The 17,748-nt window shown below is 56.2% G+C and overlaps 5 protein-coding genes across 5 annotated transcripts; 2 read left to right on the top strand and 3 right to left on the bottom strand.

Annotated features, from left to right (window-relative positions):
* Positions 1 to 94: 94 nt before the first annotated feature.
* Positions 95 to 3,498, bottom strand: sua7 (Transcription initiation factor IIB; the record flags this gene model as incomplete). The annotated part of the gene is made up of 4 exons (XM_066153567.1): positions 95 to 1,383; positions 1,589 to 1,636; positions 1,700 to 1,814; positions 2,611 to 3,498. The coding sequence occupies 4 exons, from the start codon at positions 3,496 to 3,498 to the stop codon at positions 95 to 97; spliced, it is 2,340 nt and encodes a 779-aa protein (XP_066007063.1).
* A 4,548-nt stretch (positions 3,499 to 8,046) lies between these two features.
* Positions 8,047 to 10,516, bottom strand: CGGC5_v016760 (uncharacterized protein; the record flags this gene model as incomplete). Its single annotated transcript, XM_032037370.1, has 3 exons — positions 8,047 to 8,394; positions 8,456 to 10,350; positions 10,432 to 10,516. The coding sequence occupies 3 exons, from the start codon at positions 10,514 to 10,516 to the stop codon at positions 8,047 to 8,049; spliced, it is 2,328 nt and encodes a 775-aa protein (XP_031883915.1).
* Positions 10,517 to 11,559: 1,043 nt separating this feature from the next.
* On the top strand, positions 11,560 to 13,417 carry CGGC5_v016761 (uncharacterized protein; the record flags this gene model as incomplete). Its single annotated transcript, XM_032037371.1, has 6 exons — positions 11,560 to 11,717; positions 11,845 to 11,981; positions 12,044 to 12,190; positions 12,240 to 12,776; positions 12,826 to 12,986; positions 13,304 to 13,417. 6 exons carry the CDS (start codon positions 11,560 to 11,562, stop codon positions 13,415 to 13,417), a joined length of 1,254 nt encoding a protein of 417 aa, XP_031883914.1.
* Positions 13,418 to 14,113: 696 nt separating this feature from the next.
* Positions 14,114 to 16,017, top strand: CGGC5_v016762 (Chromatin structure-remodeling complex subunit rsc7; the record flags this gene model as incomplete). Its single annotated transcript, XM_032037372.1, has 3 exons — positions 14,114 to 14,174; positions 14,421 to 15,492; positions 15,543 to 16,017. 3 exons carry the CDS (start codon positions 14,114 to 14,116, stop codon positions 16,015 to 16,017), a joined length of 1,608 nt encoding a protein of 535 aa, XP_031883940.1.
* A 1,347-nt stretch (positions 16,018 to 17,364) lies between these two features.
* CGGC5_v016763 (uncharacterized protein) lies at positions 17,365 to 17,748 on the bottom strand (the record flags this gene model as incomplete). Its single annotated transcript, XM_032037373.1, has 2 exons — positions 17,365 to 17,480; positions 17,532 to 17,748. The coding sequence occupies 2 exons, from the start codon at positions 17,746 to 17,748 to the stop codon at positions 17,365 to 17,367; spliced, it is 333 nt and encodes a 110-aa protein (XP_031883939.1).

Raw genomic sequence — 17,748 nt, forward strand, 5'->3', positions numbered from 1 at the left:
ACCTTGTTTCTAAACTGCAACGAAGAAATGTATGTCTGATTATGCTGTGTCCCATCCCAAAACACCAAACCGGAACGCCATGACCTGATAAAAACTAGTTGGAGGGAAGGGTGTCGAAAGCCTTCTTATCATAGCCCCATTCCTTCTCAACGAGTTTACCTTTAGCATTGTAAAGAAACCTGTAGGCAGTCTTGATGGTTCCGTCGCTGACGCCGGCCACGCCAGCGATGGCCTTTGAAGTCTTGGGCTCCGCCATCAGGTGAGCCGCCATGTAGATACACGCGGCCGCGACAGACAGCGGGGAACGCCCAGCAAGCTCAGAAACGCTCGAAGTCTTACGTGCAAGCGCCCGAGAGACGTTCTCAATCTTTTGGGCGTTGCGGAAGTTGAGGTTGGAGCAGAAACGCGTGCAGAGGTCCTCGGCGCTGGTGGAGGCACTAGCCTTGTAACCATCCAAGTTCGACAGGGAGCCAGCACCGCGGGGGTTCTCCTCCTTGATCTTCTGGAGGAACGACTCGAGCTGCTTGAACACCCTTCCAATCTCCTTCTTGGATACGTGTGTGACCTGGAAGATCTCACGGAAGGTACGACCGACTCCGGTTTGACGGCAAGCGATAAAGATGCAGCCTGCGATGACAGCTTCTTGTGGCTTGCCTTTCATGAAGTTGTGGTCGTAGGTGAGCTTGAAGATGTGCTTGGCGGCGTCAGAGACGTTCTTGCCCAGGTTGATACTGTCGCAGAAGGCGCCAATTTCCTTGTATGCCTGCATGAGAGACTTGCTAGCCTTGTCGTTCTGGGACTTGTTCTGCAGACGAGCGAGCTGCTTGGAATCTCTGCCGTCACCAAAGGCGATGGTGGTCTCGAGCTGGGAGCCGTTGAGGAGAGGGTTGACTGCATCACCGACACGGGACGGATCGTCGTTGCCCTGGTCGTCATTGGCGAAGGTACGCCACTCGGATCGGGTGTCGATGATGCGCTCGCCGACAACAAGTCCGCAGGAGCCGCAGACCATGTCTCCGGAAGAGAACTCCTCGACTAGGTTGGGCGGGTACTCCTTGCAGTCGGGACACATCACAACCATATTGAGATCGTCCCGAAACCCTTCGGCATTTTCGTTGTCGCTGGGAAGCATCTTGGGCTTGTACTTCTTGGGTGTATAGATGTTGTTGTTTTCGTCAAAAACCTTGCGGCGACGCCTGAGCTCCTTTCTTCTACGCCGGAGTTCTTGCCGCTTGTTGACGACCGCCTTGTGGTTGCCTGACGGTTCTTTGACGGTGTGTGCCTGAGTCCAGAGGAGGTCGTTGGTGAGTTGGACAAAGAGCGGCGAATGCAGCTTGGCGGTGTTTAAAGCAGTCGCGGTGCTGTTTGAGACGGTCGCGATTGCTGGTCAGAGCGATCGCGTGTGCCGTTCGGGATGGTCGCGGTTGTCGTTTCGGACGATCGCGGTCGGTATTCGGGGGGCGGTTGCTGTTTACGACGACCGCAGGTGCTGTCCAGGAGTCGAGATGCACTTCTCGAGTCCTGCTTGACAATGACGACGTTGTGTCAGGGAATCCTCAGACGGCTGATCGCTCTTTCTTTGTTGAACGGCGGTAGACTCGTTCAGCGGGGAAGCTGCGAATGCGCTGGAGATGCCCTACAAAACATTTCAGGTGAGCCATGGTTCCTGACTTTCGGCAGGAAAGTTTTCCTCTCTCACCAATTAAGACGACGGTGGTAAAGTCGCAGGAGAGGATAAGGGCTCGAGGAGAGTCGAGGAGAGAAGGAAAGTAGAAATGCAAAGGTGTCCTCCTTTCTTGCCAGCCGACCGATTTCTACCAGTGAAGGCGTCCGAGAGTGGCGAAACAAAGAACCACCCGAGTCCCAGTTCCCAGTCCAGATCACGGAGCAGTCGGCTCGAAGGGGTCGTATGCGACGGTTCGCAAAATGATTGCTTTCAGAAGACGCAGGGCCGGAACGGGCGATGAGGCTTCTGAGATGCGGTTTTGCGGTGCTGCAGACGATCTTCGTGAAGGCGAGAGAGCGAGTGACGTTGGTGGGTTGTAGGGGGGAAAACCTGAGCCTCTGTTTCGGGTTGAGGATGCCACACTTTAGCCTTCCATCTGCTGGAGCCTAGCGAACACAGGTGAGGCGGTAGGATGAGTCAGCTGAGGCCTCATTTTAAGTTCAGGCTTTTCAGTGGCAGGCACTACCCGTGGACCATCACGTGGGGCTCCTTCATCTTCAGGTTTGTCAGCTTATGGAACACGTCTGGACCTGCAATTTTTGGTCCACCGAAGCTTCCAGGTTACTGGGTAGGCGAAAAGATTTCCCATGATACCTCGACATCTTGAATACCTTGCGGTCATTCTCTAGTCTCCAGAGATTTATAAACAAAAGAAATGAACGTTCTGAATATGTTTAGCGTTGGGTATCAATACAAAAGAAAAGAAGGTAAAGAAAGATACATGAATCTCATGATGAGAGACAGACAGACACGCCATGTCCGGCGCACTCCATCAAAAATCACCATACTCCCCGCCAGTTTAATCCCACCAAATCAAATACAAATGCGCCTTGAATGCATCGTCTCCTGACAGGCCATCGTCATCCACCTCACTGCAAATGCACCGGCGCATCAGACGGCCTCGGCAGCGGTGGCAACGCCCTCGACACGTCACTGCCACTGCCGGTGGGCATGTAAACCACCACCGGCGTAGCAGGTGGGGGCACCGGTTTCCTGATCAGCGTCCGCGTCGGCGACGGCGTCCTCGATCGCGGGGGCAACGGGATCTCCACCTCCACGCCCGGATGTGGCTCGGCGTACGCTCTCTGCCGCCTGCTGCCGTCCGACGAGGACACGCACGAGGACGAGGACTCCGAGTCGGACCGCGCCCGCCGCGCCTCGCTGGGCGCCCACTCGCTCCCCATCATCGCCTGCTCGTGCTGGTTGTGGTATTGCTGCTGTTGGTGCTGCTGCTGGAGGATATCGCGGTGCTCGCACGGCGGCTCCGGCATCCTCGCCAGCGCCGCGTGCCGCCGCAGCGTGCCCAGGTCGAACGCCTCCTCGTCCTCCTCGCTGGAGGAGCCCCGGCTGGTGGACCGCGAGGGCGTCTTGCTGGCGAGCGACTTGCGGATCATGATGCTGCGCTGCAGCTCCTCCTCCTCGAGGCGCTCGAGGGCGCTCAGCTTGCGCCGCCGCGTGAACTCCTTGCGGGTGAGGTACGGATCCCGCTTGCACGCCTCGCGGAACTGGCGGTTCTTTTTGCGGTCAAAGATGTAGAAGAGGGCGGCCGACATGATTGCGGAGCCGCAGAGGATGATGACGACGATGAGGACGGTGGTGGTGTTGGTTGTTGTCGTGTCTTCGGCGGTGGTGCTGCTCCCCGGTGTGCTGGTGCTGGGGCCGAGACCGTTGCTGCTTGGTATGCTGAGGTCTCCCGGGGATGTGTCTTGTGATGATGCTGCTGTCGCTTGTACTTGTCTGACTCTGACTGCGTTGGCGATGGCAGGTGCCATTCTCCCTGTCCGTACTTATACTGACGTGTGGAGAGAGAGACGGGGAGGGAGGCGTTTATTTGTTGACAGCGGGCTAGAACCACAGACACTGAGCTTGCTGGTCGGTTTGTCTGTGTCTGTCTACCCGCCGGCCTTGTCCTCGGAGGGGAAGCGCAAGCTTGTCGATGGTGCCGTTATAGTGTGCGCCGGCGCCGGTCTCCGCTGGTGCCAGCTGCTCGGATATGGTGGGGGTGGAAGAGGCAGAGGGGGGTGGCGGGTGTGTGTAAGTGACTCGATGTGAAGAAGAAGTGCAGGTCACTGATACTCCGGACAACTGCACAAAAGCAAGCACAGCAACATCAGCAGCATGCCCCTTCACAATGACTCCCGCTCGAGCTTTCAATGTCGAAATGCAGTTCTGCGCTGACCTAGAAAAGAGTCCGTGTCGAGGGGCAGAAGAGGTGCGGGATGGGAGGTCCTTAAGACTGACTCCCTTCCCACCATCTCAAGAGCTACCTACCTTACCTACCTTAAGTGCAATCAGCACAGCTTCAAATGCAGCAGTGTGAACCCTGGCATGGGTTCACTGCGGTGCAAGAGCACGAGCAGGGCACTGCCAGGCGGATCGTTGGCCGTTTCCTCGAGGACCCATGAACAGGGAGTGTGCATAACGAGGCATGGTTGCAAGGGTACAAGTATTGGTATTGGGGGGGAAAGAGAAACAAAAAAGAGGGCACGTTTGGGAATAGCAACAGCGACAAACCAGCTAGAGCAGGCAGATGCCCAGCAGCGGCCCAGAGAGGCAAGGCACACTGTCTCGTGGACGCATCGCTGCAGGACGCCATCAGAGCGGCCATCATTGGCTGCGCCATTCTTCCCGGCCCCCATGTCCCGTTACCCAAACCCGCTCTGCCGCCCGAACCAACAGCAGCCCAGCTGAACCCCCCGGGGGGGTCTTTGGTGCCTAGGAGGGGCGTGTAGGATGATACTGAATTGTAATGGCATCTGTCCATGACGAGGTTTTGCCTTTTCTTCTTCTCTCTTCCTGCTGTTATCCTCAGTAATCTGCGGGAAGAGACAGAATTGCAGGATCCAATGCCATGTCCGCCTGCCCATCCGCTCATCTCGACGTGAAATTGAGCCTTTGGGGGCACCGCCGAGGCTTGACGGATCGCTTTCCCGGCGCGTGCCTCGTCTGCCTGGTGATTTCCGTGGCTCTGTGGAATTCAGTAGAGGCGTCACACGTCGATCGGCCTGTCGGAACTGTGGCGGTTGAGGTGAGCAGCGCTGCGCGGTTGTGTTGCAATTGGACCGCTGTATGCTGTACCACTCTCGCCCACTGCAACAGCCCAACTTAGAACCCTCGTCACCCCTGCCGACGAGTGCCTTACTCGGTTTAGCATGAGCCTTTTTCAGCACAGCACCAACAACATCTGCTCGGCCAGACCCTGGGGGAGGGGGAGGGGGCTGACGGAAGTGTGGTGCGCTGAGCTTGTTGGATGAACCGAAGAGAACTTTCCTCTCCAGGCTTGGGGTACGTGGTTTCCACAGGGGCCCACCCCCCCAGCGAAGGAACCCGCGAGGCGGAGCTTGAGGGGGGGAAATCCCGGCCATCAGTGTGTTCGCGGTTTAGTCAGGCCTCTGTGGGCTGGCTGACATTTCCCCCAACTTCCTTCATCGAGTCACTTACACATCACACAATCATGCGATGAGGCCGGCGACAACGGTCGAACCGGGCTGGGCTGGCAAAATAGGGGCAAAACAAAGAAAGAAAACAGACTCATGGAACTTGCAAGCTCAACATGCTCGTGGCGAGCGGCCGTAGGACCGTTTATCCCACGCCGTCTGGGTTCTGGCCCGCCAGCCGCTCCTTTGTCTTTCATGAGCCTATTATTTCCCACACCCTACAACGACTCGACCTTCGCACTCGCAACAAAGGAACGCAGCGTGGCCCATCGTGCGATTAAGCATGGGCTGGGCCCGCCACCAGCAACGGCTACCCAGCAAAAAACACGAGGCGGGCGGGAAAAGCCTCTTCAAAAGCCTCTTCAAATCGCCAGGGGGAACAATAAACAAACGCTGGTCGAACGGGCAGCCTCAGCCTGTTTTCCAAATCCAACCGGCCAGTCGCTTTGTAGAAGCATGCCTGGGCTCGAGAAACAAGGGCATTCAGCAGAAGTCTGGCTTGCCCTGCAACTCTAAACTATGCCCATTTCTACCCTCCACTTCAGGGGCGCACGCAGCAACGCATGGAGCCTCCCTCTTTGTCCTGTGCACCCGTTTCAACGGGCTGCAGTGTGGTGTTTGTCCGGGGTTCCCCCCCTTCGGAATTCGCACGCGGGCCAAAAACCGCAACGAGGCATGATATTCAGAGTTCGTCTCCAGTCCGCGGGCGCTGCGCTCTTTGCGACGACCATGTACCGAACGTCTCAGGAAACGATGCTCGGTGCGGAGAGATACCGGAGGTCATTAGGGCTCCTCCCCCTCTGCCCCTCTTGCGTCAACATCGAACACAGGACGACGGCACATACATCAGACAGAGTACGGATAGATCCGAACCTCGGACCCGGACTCCGACCCCGGAAAGGATTAGGCTGACAGACGGCTCGTCCACGATCGCGCACCCGCCAGGCGACTTCAGTCCCGGGTCGGTTGGTTGGTAGGTTGCCCGCTTCTTTTGATAGCCCGGCCCCCATCCGTTGGATCTTCAGTCAGACTTCGTCATACATCTACTACCGGCTCTTAAGGCAGCTGCTGAGAGGGAAAAAAAGGCTTCAGTCCGCGCCGTGGTCTATTCAAAATCGCCCCGCTCGCTAACATGAACCAAGTACGGGGAGTGCTTAGTGGCGGGGTAAACGCAAGACATAAGCCAAGTTATCCATCCGTACAACAGCGCGGCGTCAAACTCTCTTGCCTGTACGAACTGATCGGCCGTGTAAACAGGCTGCAGGCCCCAATTGGGGGAGACCCGCCCCGCGATGCTGCGCTTCTCTGCAGAGTGACACCACATCACAGCACGGCCTCAATAGTCCGCTTGCTGCCTCGATGCGACGGGGTGGAGTTGAAACATTGTTTCTTGGCCAAGATGATATTGTGTTTGCGTTTCCTCGTTTGTCAGAGGATATCCATCTATTGACCAGAACAGCGCGCGCTCCATTCACGAAACGTCGAGGATGCCTGGGCTTCCGGAGCAGAGTCGAAGTCATCCCATCTCACATTAAAACTCACCCCCAGAACCTATTTTAGGTTCAAGTTCGCACACCCGACGGTCCCCTAGAACACCAATCGGTGAATGGCGACTGGACCGGGTACCTGAAAGGATTTTTTGAATTGAGTTGTGCGTGCAAACAGCTACCTAATCCGCAAACCCGTCTCTAAAACCCGTCCCTCCGACGACACAAAAGCCAGAAACGCCATGCAGTCAGCTTCATAACGTGCTGACTTATGCTGATCCTCCCGTCCACCCGTCGAACCCGATGAACCCCTCCGCGGTCTGCTAAACCCCGCGATTGGGTTGGCTATTGTAAGCTCCTGCAAGCCGTGCCGCTCAGCGTGCCATTTCGTAGTGCGGACCCTCGGCTTGCTTAACCGCCCCGGCACGCTTACTCGACGATCGCCAACTGAGACTTACCCCCTCCCCCTCGCTGTGCACCCGTAATTGGTATCATTATCGCGGCACATGGGAGAGACACAGAACAAGGGGAATGAAAGCGGGAAATGGCGTGTGTTGGGTGAAGCCGACGGCACAGAAGCGCGGCTGTGTAAGCGGACCGCGGCACGGGAATCCTGCCGTGAAGAGACAACCCCACCTTGGCGATGTGATATCCTGCCCGTCACTTGAAGAAAGGCCCCCGTCTGTAGGGCCGAACGATGGCAAGGTGAAAAATGACATGCCGCCGCCTAGGCGCAGCGGATTTGTGCTCTCGGCTCGCTGCCTGAAGACCACGAGACGATCTTGCTCTTATTCAGGACCGTTTGGGGCTGTTGGTGCGTGGAGATGAGGGAGAGAAGGTGACCTCGATATGCACGTCCAGTAATCGCTCGCCGCTCAGCCACCAGACGAGCGGCTGCGCCAGAGACATGCCGCCGTGTGACGGCGAGCGTCTTGGGCCTCCGCTGTTTTTGCCGCAGTCAGGCCGGGTAAGGATGCACGATGATGGGTTTGGGAAGCAGCCATGGGTTGTGCCAGTCATTTGCGACAAGTTGTCGTTGGTGATGAGTGAGGAGGCCCTACGCTGGGTTAAAGCCTCGAGGCGGAGCGGGTTCGTTGAAGGGGCAAGGTCTTAGCTTCTTGGTGGTGTCCACCATAGGTTCGCTGGCTTGCGCGGGGAGCCTTGTCTTGGACCCCCGGCCCCCAATTGATCCACTAATCAGTAACCCCTCCAGCGCATCGTGTGATTTTTTGGCGGTTGAAGGTGGCGATGCATTCACAGTGTTGCTTGATGAACAGTGTAGGCATCACGACTTGGAAAACTTGGAAAAGACCATGTTTCCTGGGTATCATGTTTTTTTGGCCTTCTTCGCCGTCTGGTATATATGAGGAGCGCTTGTTGGCCCCCGAAAACGTATTCACAAGTGGTACGGGTCGTCATTCCTCATAATGTAAATCTCCCCCACGAGGACCGTGCAGCCGACGGTCATGGCGATGGCGATGATGGGAACGTTAACGCGGGCAAACTCCATCCTGCGGATGTGAATGTGCTTCCTTTCGAGGATGTCACGCCACAGCAGCCCTGCCAACGATGCACTAAAGGCGGTACTGAAGGCGCCGTAGTTGACGCCGAGCGCCATGCTGTACACCGTCGCCCAAAACGTCCGATCGCTAATGTCGCTGCTGCCGGGTACCATGTGTATCCTCTGCCAAGCTTGGATGACCCGTGATAAAAGGATCGTAGTGCCGATATTAGTTCCTGCAAACTAGAAAGCCACCAGAGTAAGCATATATGAAACGGCGCTCGATAATCTCGGGGAGACTCACATTGCAAAGGATGACCGAAAGGAAGCCCATGCCGCCGATTGCGCCGATGGTTCCCGTCTTTTCCACCCAGTGATCCCATCCGTAGGCAAATACCGGAACCCAGCCCTTGGTGACGAGTGCCTGCACTAGGACGAACATTGCAAAGGCGAACGGAACGAGGGCAAAGGGCAGATGCGATATCACTGCCATCACGGTGGGGAACGTCTCCTGCGACCATCGATAACCATCCCTGGAGAGGGACACAAGCGTTCGCGGCTGGGGCTTTTTTGGCCGGCTCACTGTGATTTCCTCCAAATCGCTAGGCCGCTTCTCGTTGTTCACGCCCGTCATCAGGACACCTCCTGCTGGAGAGCCAGATTCATTCGCATGAGCCAGCTCATCCCTTTTCTCCGAAATGGTGAGGCCGCTGCTGGATGGCCTACTGTTATCTGCCGCATTTCCCATGGCCGTGGACATGGACGACTCCAGACGAGGACTTGACTCGGGCGTTGGGCTAATGCTGGCATCTCCTGTTGGGCCAGCAGGCGTGAGCGTGAGCAGAGGAGTGAGTCCTCTGCCGGGGCTAACAGGTGGTGTGTCGTAGTCTCCATTTTTCATGCCATCCTTTACATCGGCATCGGCGTCCTGGACGTGAATTTCGGGCCAGGCTTCTCTGGAGAGACTTCTGGTCATCGACAGCATCTCTGTACCGCCCTCCGTGGACATCCCCCTGCCTTCAAAATGCTCTCTGTTCCTCTCCTGCCTCAAGGCCCTTTCCATTCGGGCTCGTTCAACCTCTTCTCGCCCTCTGCGTGCGATTGCGCGAGTCTCCTCTCTGTGAATCCACCCAAATGCAAGGTCCCAGCAAAGCATGACAAAGGCAGCAGGTAGTGTGACCCAAAAGACCTGAAAGTGCTCATCATTCTTCGTCTTGACGCTAGCAGCGTTGATGGCTAGGACGGTGATGAGTGTTACCGACATGATGATGGCACCGAACGCTGCGCCACCTTTATCCAGAAAAGGGTTCATGATCTCAACGAGGGAAAGAAGTTGGCCCTGGTCATCGTTTGTATGAGTCTCTTCATCCTCATCTGCGGTACCCCTGGCGTTGGGGATGTTGGGGTTGACGGCAGGTTTCAGTTTGGCTTCTGCTGGCAGCTCGCGCATCTTGATGGAGACGGGAATGAGGCCCTCGTTGGCAAAGACGATATACAGCAGAAAGGGGAACAAGACAATGGCCGTCACGACAACCGGAACCACCATGTTGGCGGTGTACCCAATGAACTTGATGTTGAAGGCTCCTGCGAGGACGAGATTGGTCGGGTTGGACGAGACGAGGATTGCCGAGGCGATGTTGGCTATAGAGAACTGAGTAAAGATCCAGGCTCTCGGATGTTTGATGTTGTTCGACACGCGCGTCATGTAGGCGAGGAAGGCGGTGCCTGAAAGAATAATCGGGTCGTTGCCGATGAAGGTGCCCAGGCCGAAAAAGAAGGCGTACAGGTAGAAAAATAGCCTGTGGCCGACCTTGCCTCCCCATTGCAGAACTTTCAGAGCCAGATACCTGATGAGGCCGGACGCGTCGATTGAGATTGCGATGTAGGCTAAGGTGATGAAGAAGATCATGATGTCAAGCGGAAAGATGCCATTGTCTCCCAGAGTGCCGGCCTTGACTTCGTCTCTTCCGATGGCCAGGATGGCAAGGAGGAAGAGGTCGGCGATGAGGGGCGCCGTGACAGAGTTCATGGGGAATCTCTTGCGCACGAACTGGCTGGCACCACCGTCGCGACGGTCATGGTGAGAGTCCTTTTCTCGTGGTGGTATCACACGTAGAGTACTGAGAGAATCCAGAACGGCGTGCCAGAGTCGCACGGGAATGTAGACTGGGATGTGGAAAGGAAACAACACGACAATGTCTGTGCTTCCGTGTTAGTCGCGATATCCCAGCGGGGTGACGCTGCATGTGCAAAGACAGGCGGGTAATTGCATGTACTCACTGGCGAGGAAAAAGACGATGAGGGTGACGATAGACCGCCATTCTCTGATCTGGTCAGTCTCGATGCTGACATCGGAGAGGTCCATCGTGGCGATTGAACTTGGTTCAACCACCACGGGATGACGCAGCAAGGCCTTGTTCGCAAACACAACGGTGAGATGAGGCTGGAAATGATCTTGTGCCGCACTTCATGGTGTTGCAGGCTGAAAATTCAGGTTGAGACCCAGGTCCAGGTCCAGGCTCTGGTCTGGGGGAAAGAAGCGGCGGGGGGACAGAGAGAAAACACCACTCACGGCAGGCACTCTGTGTCTTGCTGTTTCCTTGGCAAATAGAACCAGCAGGTGCCCCGGTCAGATCAGCCCTAGCGCCTTCCGAATGAAACCTGACGTCGTCTCCCATTGGGCTCGATGCAAGGCCCCCGCTTTTCTATGTTGAACGACAGGCTGCAGAGTGCTTTTCTCCGTCTTTTTACTGGCTGCGAACCATGTCCGTTCTCAAGTGCTCCTTCTGATGCTTTCCGCAGCCAATTACCTCACCTCAATGCCAACTCAGTGCTGACTTTTCTCCCCTTCACGTTAGTCCAAGCAGCCGGCCGTTTAAGTTGCCTAGCCTATTCATCCCGCTCAGCAGCCAACGCCCGACGGATATTAGGATTATCTGACTGGTAGGAGCAAACCTGCATCATCGACATGCTGCGCCACCTCCGGAACTGGAATGACAGCCAGCAGTGCTTGTTCAATCTTTCCACGCTGTCTTGCCCCAGAGGTCCAGAGGCCGCCGCACTGCTTGGCTTGTCTCGATATGAACAGCCATGAGCCGCACCCGTCACGCGACCACCTACCTACCTTACCTTACCTGTCCGAGGCAGCCCTCTTCCAGCGCCCGTTCCTGTCCCTGAAAGCTTGGAATGCGATGCCCGGGAACCTTCTCCGCTTCTCACACTACCTCGGGGGGAAGAAAAAGAGGAACGAGCCCGCGGTTCCATATTGACGTCTAAATTGCCGGGCGATTACCGGGCCATTGGGTTCATTTCTTCTTCAAACCAACACTCGAAGATTGTGGAGTTTCTCCTAAGCTTGTGTCCAGTTTTAGCCGGCAGCTTGCAGCGGCTCCGGCTCGGCCGTCATCTATGGCACCCCTCGCATCGGCCGCTTTGCTGCACTCCCTCTTCCGCCGAGACGACGATGCCGGTGTAGGATCCTCCTGCGACGGGGTCAACGGCCCTTGTATTGAGGTCGTCTGCGCCTGGCCGCTGTCAGGTCAATATGGTTTCGGCCAGCGGATCTTGTAAGTGAAGCTTCCCCACTCCTGGCAAATCGGCAACTCAACCGAGTGAGGAACTTGGCGAATGCTTGTACCAACCTTAGTGATGGGACGAAACATTTCTAGCGCAAAGGCTAATATCACGCCTCAGATACTACATCCTCGTCGTCGTCTGTGTCGTTGCCCGAAAGGAGGAATGGATTCGGGCTGTCTGTCAAGCAGCCGCACTGCTCGTCCCCGCTGTAGCTGCCATCCATGGTATCGTCTTGGCATCGATGCACGTTGATGGTGAGTCCGAGACACGCCCCTTCCACCACCTAAGCTTTTCGGCTAACGGCTTGACGACACAGGTGCCACAGACATGGACATATACGGGGCCCTGCAGTTTTGCTCAATTGGCATTCTAGCGGCACCCGTGACTGTGAAGCTGTCGTCAACCTTCTTCTACGACCCAGGGAGAAACATCATCTTCCTGTGGACGGGCCTTATCCTGTCCGGTTAGTGGCAGAGCCGTTCCGAAAATGTGAACCTGCTGACCAGATCCAGGTCTGCTAAGTTTGGCCGTCGAATTTTATCGCTCCCATACCCATCCATGCGCGACGGGGAACAGCTTAATCCCCAGTCTTAGGAATTTTCCCTATGGAGAGGAAGATCTATGCGGCCTCGTTTGCTCTGAAGATAGGGGCCCGTTTTCCAGTCTTCGGCAGGGTGCGACAAGCGAGATTTATGTCGTTCCCAAGCCTGCGACGCTACCTTTCGGTATGGCCATGTTCCTCGCCGCCGCCGAATGTGTTCCGGCCATTCTCTCGTTGGTTTCTATGTGGAACAAGATTTTGGAGATCAATTGGAAACGAGGGAAAGGGTCTCCAGACAAAGAGCGGATAGAGGACCAGGGCATCATCCCTGGGACGAATGGTGCCACTTTGAAAGGCATGAAGGACGTCAACCAGGCCATCAGATCACTCTTGAGTGCCGTTGAGGTTCCTGTTTTTGGGGGTGCCTGGCTTGCTGTTCTAATCATAGGCGAGATCAACTTTTGGAGCCCCCAAGTCAACTATCACACGGAGCCGATTAGTAACATTGGTTGGTGGCCCTCTGCTTTCCGGGAACTACCTTAGACTAACAATTCCAGGCCAATGGGGGACTATCCTTGGGACTGGGATGGCAGGGCTGGGTTCGCTCTACGTCTGGCTTGCAGACAGTAACGGCGACCTAGCAAATCCCACCGCAACTCACTGCAACTGTCCGCACTACCATGGTCGTGAACCATCGGACGGAGTACTAAATGGAGAAGTAAGCCCGCGAGCCAGTACAGCCCACCGAGAATTCCAAGAGCGCACTGGATCAGAAGCGGGACTTTCCATCGCGACTTCCACAGCGCCTTCCACGGGGGAATGGGTACCCAGACGAAAGATCGCCAATGCCTTGGGAAAAATTGGCAACTACTTTGGCAATCCAGCGAAAGATCCTTTTGGTGCTGGGGATTATAAGACTGGGGAATGGCCTCGGATTCCAGGAGAAGCCCATCGAAACAGCCAGATGGCAGAACACGACGACCGGTATAGTATCATGGAAGGGCCGAGCAGCTCGCGTGATTCTGCCGACGGCAGTTCGAGCAGCGACAGCGTCTCGGGAGCTCCAACGCCTGCCTCACCCACGTCGCCCACGTCGCCGACATCAGTGTCCTTTTCGCCTCGAGCGAGAAGTCCGAGACCACACTCTAACTCGTTTCCAGCGCCGCGAGCAGCTTCTCGTCATTCTTCATTCGATCAAGCGAGACCAACAGCGCCATCTCACGATCCAAGAGGTCGCTCGCCGTTGCGTCGCGCAACACTCGAGGTGCCGCCGTCGGCTCATCATCGATTTTGAATTTTCGATATCTATAATGCAGACGCAGTCGATCTCATTGGAGACTCCTTGGGGCTGGCGTCCGAAGAGATGTCGGGAAGTTATGCACGTTGCAGCTGCAGACTTGACATATTGTTCTAACCACAGTCACGCTCAACCTAGAAGTATCATGGCGTTTGCTTGTTTGGAAAATTTAAGGCGCAACATGAAGGGGCAGGATGGAAACTAGACATGAAATGTACGATGGATATAAAATCCGCTCATAAATGAGGGTGTCAGGGAACCTTTTGGACGCTGGAAGCAGGGACCACTGCCTGTCAGTGCCACACAGTGCCAGACATAGTATGATTGAAGATAGAAACAGTGTAAACGAACCAATCGCACCGCGCAGGGGAAGACTCCAATTATTTTTTCCCACCTTGAACCTTTGAGCCTTGTCTCGCGTCGCGACTCCATCTCCGACCTGCGCTACCAACCGTTCAGCCTCGCACACCCGCTCTTCGGAACCGAGGCCATTGACAAAGCCACAACCCTCTCATCACCCCGCGCATACCTCCTCGGTCGCCTTCAATATGGGAGGCAGAAGGTCCAGATCAGGCAGAGCTGCGGCTAAGCGCGCCTCTGCCGCCCTTCGTGAGTACAACCTTTTCCTCGTCTTCCCTTGCGACAGCTCTACAACTTTGGGAACATGCTTGTTCCAGAGAGCGTCATGTTACAGTCAAAGGACTTGAATGCGTGTACTTGCTTGGAGCTTCTCGGCTGGTCAATGATTGTTGGGTTGGCGCGCATCTCCAAGCATCCTCGCCTGCCCCTCCTTCCTGAGCAGCTGCCCATCCACCCGCATGACAGAACATCGTCTAACCACCATCGTCAATCTAGAAAGCACCCCCAGAGCATTCGAAGGCATCGACGACGACGAGCCTGTCGCCGAGGCTGTCGAATCCGAGCCCGAGGTCGATGCGCCCCCCGAAGACGATGAGGAGGAGGAGGAGGATGACGACCAAAAGGCGGACGAGTCCGGCGAAGAGGACGCCGGTGACGACGATGGCGAGGAGGAGCCGGCCAACGACGACGGGGACGACTCAGAGCCATCGGCCAAGGAACCCACGCCTCCGACCGAACCAGTCGTTCGCCGCAAGCGACTCGGAAGACCACCAAAGAACAAGCCCCCTGGCTGGGACAACATGATCACCGTGCCCGCCTCCGAAGCCGACACACCCCGCCGGAGAGGCCGCGGTGGCTGGCGTGGAAGGGGCGGTCGCAGACCACAGCCTGGCCAGGCTCCCCCGAAGCTGAGGCAGGTCATCGACAAGGAGGGCACGGAGGTCGATATTGTCGACGACGAGTGCGTGCTGCCCGAAGACCCGGAGGGCGAGACGAAGGTGGACAAGCTTGGCAACCTGCTTGGTGGTCGTCAATACCGTTGTCGAACGTTCACCGTCAAGGACCGCGGCGAGCGGCAGTACATGTTGTCCACGGAGCCCGCGCGTTGTGTCGGTTTCAGGGACAGTTACCTCTTCTTCAACAAGCACCCTAAGCTGTACAAAATCATTGTCAGTGACGAGGAGAAGATGGACATGATTGAGCGCAGCATCATGCCGCATTCGTACAAGGGTCGTGCCATCGGAATCGTCACGGCTCGGTCGGTGTTCAAGGAGTTCGGCGCGCGCATCATCGTCGGTGGACGGAACATTATTGACGACTACCGTGTTGCGGACCAGCGCGCGGCGGGTGTCGTTGAGGGAGAGATCGCGGACCCCAGCGACGTGTTTGATCCCTCTCAGGACTACAATACGAATCAGTACGTTGCGTGGTTCGGTGCGAGTGCGGTGTACCATACGAATCAGACGCCAGCTGCCGCGGATCCTCTGGCGGGTTTGACAGAAGTGAAGAAGAAGCGGGTCAATGTGAACGACACCAACTGGCAGTTGGAGCACGCCCGCGCCGCTAGGTAAGTTGTTCTCCAGGGAAAATCAAAGAGGTGATGCTAACAAGATCCAGCGAGTTCAACTCCCGACTCAATGCCATCCGCAATCTCAACCTCCAGAAGGGAGCCTACGATATCCACACCAACCTCATGCAACAACCCGTCAACACGCAGCCCACTCGCGCAAGAGTAGAGGTCGTCAACCCAGACAACGCCGCCGATCCTAAGTCCTCCTTCGCTGCCGTCTCGCCTGCTGTACAGCGCAACTTCAACGTCGTCGACATCGTCTACGAGACACCCCGCGCAGGCGTCCAGTCCGCTGGCAAGCGCCCCGACAACGTCCCCGATTTCCTTAAGCCCTTCAACGGCATCCTCGCCATCGGCGACGACCTCAAGGCCCTCTTGCCTCCCGAGTGCCGCGAGTCGCTGGAGCGCCACCAGGCCGAGCAGCGGGAGTTCGAGACCCGCTTCGGCGACGAGAAGGACACCATGGCGCGGGGCGGGCTGCTCATCGACAAAGCCATCGTGCCGCAGGGCAAGCATTCCTAGGAGGAATCTGTGTTTCTGAACCAAGGTTACTGGACCACGGACAATCGGGTCGAGAGTAGCTACACAAGGGCCGGATGCAACTTTTGCGGGGGCCCGGTTGGCGAGTGCGAACACATGCAGCCGTTTCTGGCCTGGAAGATGCCGCAATGAGAAAGCGAGGACGAGATGAAGATGGTGAAGACCGATTTGTAGCCACAGGGCAGCGACTACTACGCCTTGCCATCTCGCGACAGACGAGTAATTGATTATGGGGGAGGGGATTGTTTGGCCTGGCGTTCAGGGAGGAAAGGGGAATCATCGGACTGGTGGCGGCCACTGCCATGCGTAATATCGTTTTATTTCACATTAAGGGAACTAACTGGCTTGAATGAGAAAGAAGTCTGGCGGAGGTCTCTGGATTAGAGGGGGCGGTTGTATGTAGGACTAGACGGACGAATCATGAAATCGAACCACAAGTAAGGATAGTCCCCCAAACATCCCAACTCAAGCTCCCACACAACATGCCACACCTCACAGACATGCCCCCTCCCAAACCACCACCACTCACCTCAACCTCAACCTCACCTCTCAAGGACCCTGGCCTCAGATCCCCGTCCTCTCCTGTCCCTGAACCCTGAAAAAGGCCTAAACCAACGCTCGTACGCCGTCCTTATCACGCCACCCTGTGATCCGAGTTCGTCCTTAACTCAGTCCATGGCCTGACTTCCAGACCGGATAAAACCACAAGACGCGAGAAGTGAAGAGAAAAGGCGTCACATGGACAGTTCTCCTTTTACGCGACACTCATCGGATCCTCTGCTATCCCTCACTCCCGCCGTCAGTGCCCCTCTCCCTCGCCAGAGGTGGTTGACATCATCTGTTTCTCGGTCAAGCTGGTTTCCCGTCGCCCCTATCGCTACCGGGCTTGGTAAGGGCCGTCGACTGGAACTGCTTTTCGTTCTTACCGATTTCGGCGATGACTGCTGCATACTTGAGGCAAGAACGTATTCTTTGTTTTATGCATATTTTTCATTTGTTCACAATTGTGATCCTAGGTGTTCAGATGATGTTGTCTATGTCAAGGATGCAATCTGCGGCACAAGCGCCGTAGACATTCGTGGGACGGCCTCAATCATGTGACAGCCAAACTGAGGTTTCCCAAAGTATAACAGAATAATCTCGTACATCACCTGTAACTCCCCACGACATAGCGTGTCTGCTCTGCTTGAATCGACCGTGCCATATCAAGCCCTAGGTCATCGCAACTGTCCCCCCACCCCCCGTCTCCACCGAGCAAGACCCTTTCTTCCGTCCAGTCTGGACATTGTTTGATAGAGCTCGGCTTTGAACCACCCAGATGTCGACAATTCACTTGGAACAATCGACTCTGCCAGAGAACGACCCTAAAATCTTGGTGCATTGTTCTATGTTGCCAACAGTCGCGATAACGCTGCCGGTACAATCTCCGTTATCGAAAGTGGTCACTGGTCCCCGGGTTAGAAGTAGTGGAGAGAGTAGGAGATGTTTTTTCTTACTTTTGCAGTCGGCATTGTATGACTTGATCTTCATGGCATGGTCCGAGTCGCCAAGTGCGACGCATACGCCCTCGTGGTAGTCTCGTATGGGCCCGCCGGGCTGAGAGCAATCCGTCGTGCCGTATTTGATAATTTGCATCTCCATAGAGGCTTGTGCCACAGGGGCGAAGACCATTGAGGCCGTGGCGATAGAGGCGAGAATGCTGGTGGCGAACAT

The sequence above is a fragment of the Colletotrichum fructicola genome, assembly GCF_000319635.2.
Source record: "Colletotrichum fructicola Nara gc5 chromosome Unknown KSG_Nara_v1_contig11, whole genome shotgun sequence".
Classification (NCBI taxonomy): domain Eukaryota; kingdom Fungi; phylum Ascomycota; class Sordariomycetes; order Glomerellales; family Glomerellaceae; genus Colletotrichum; species Colletotrichum fructicola.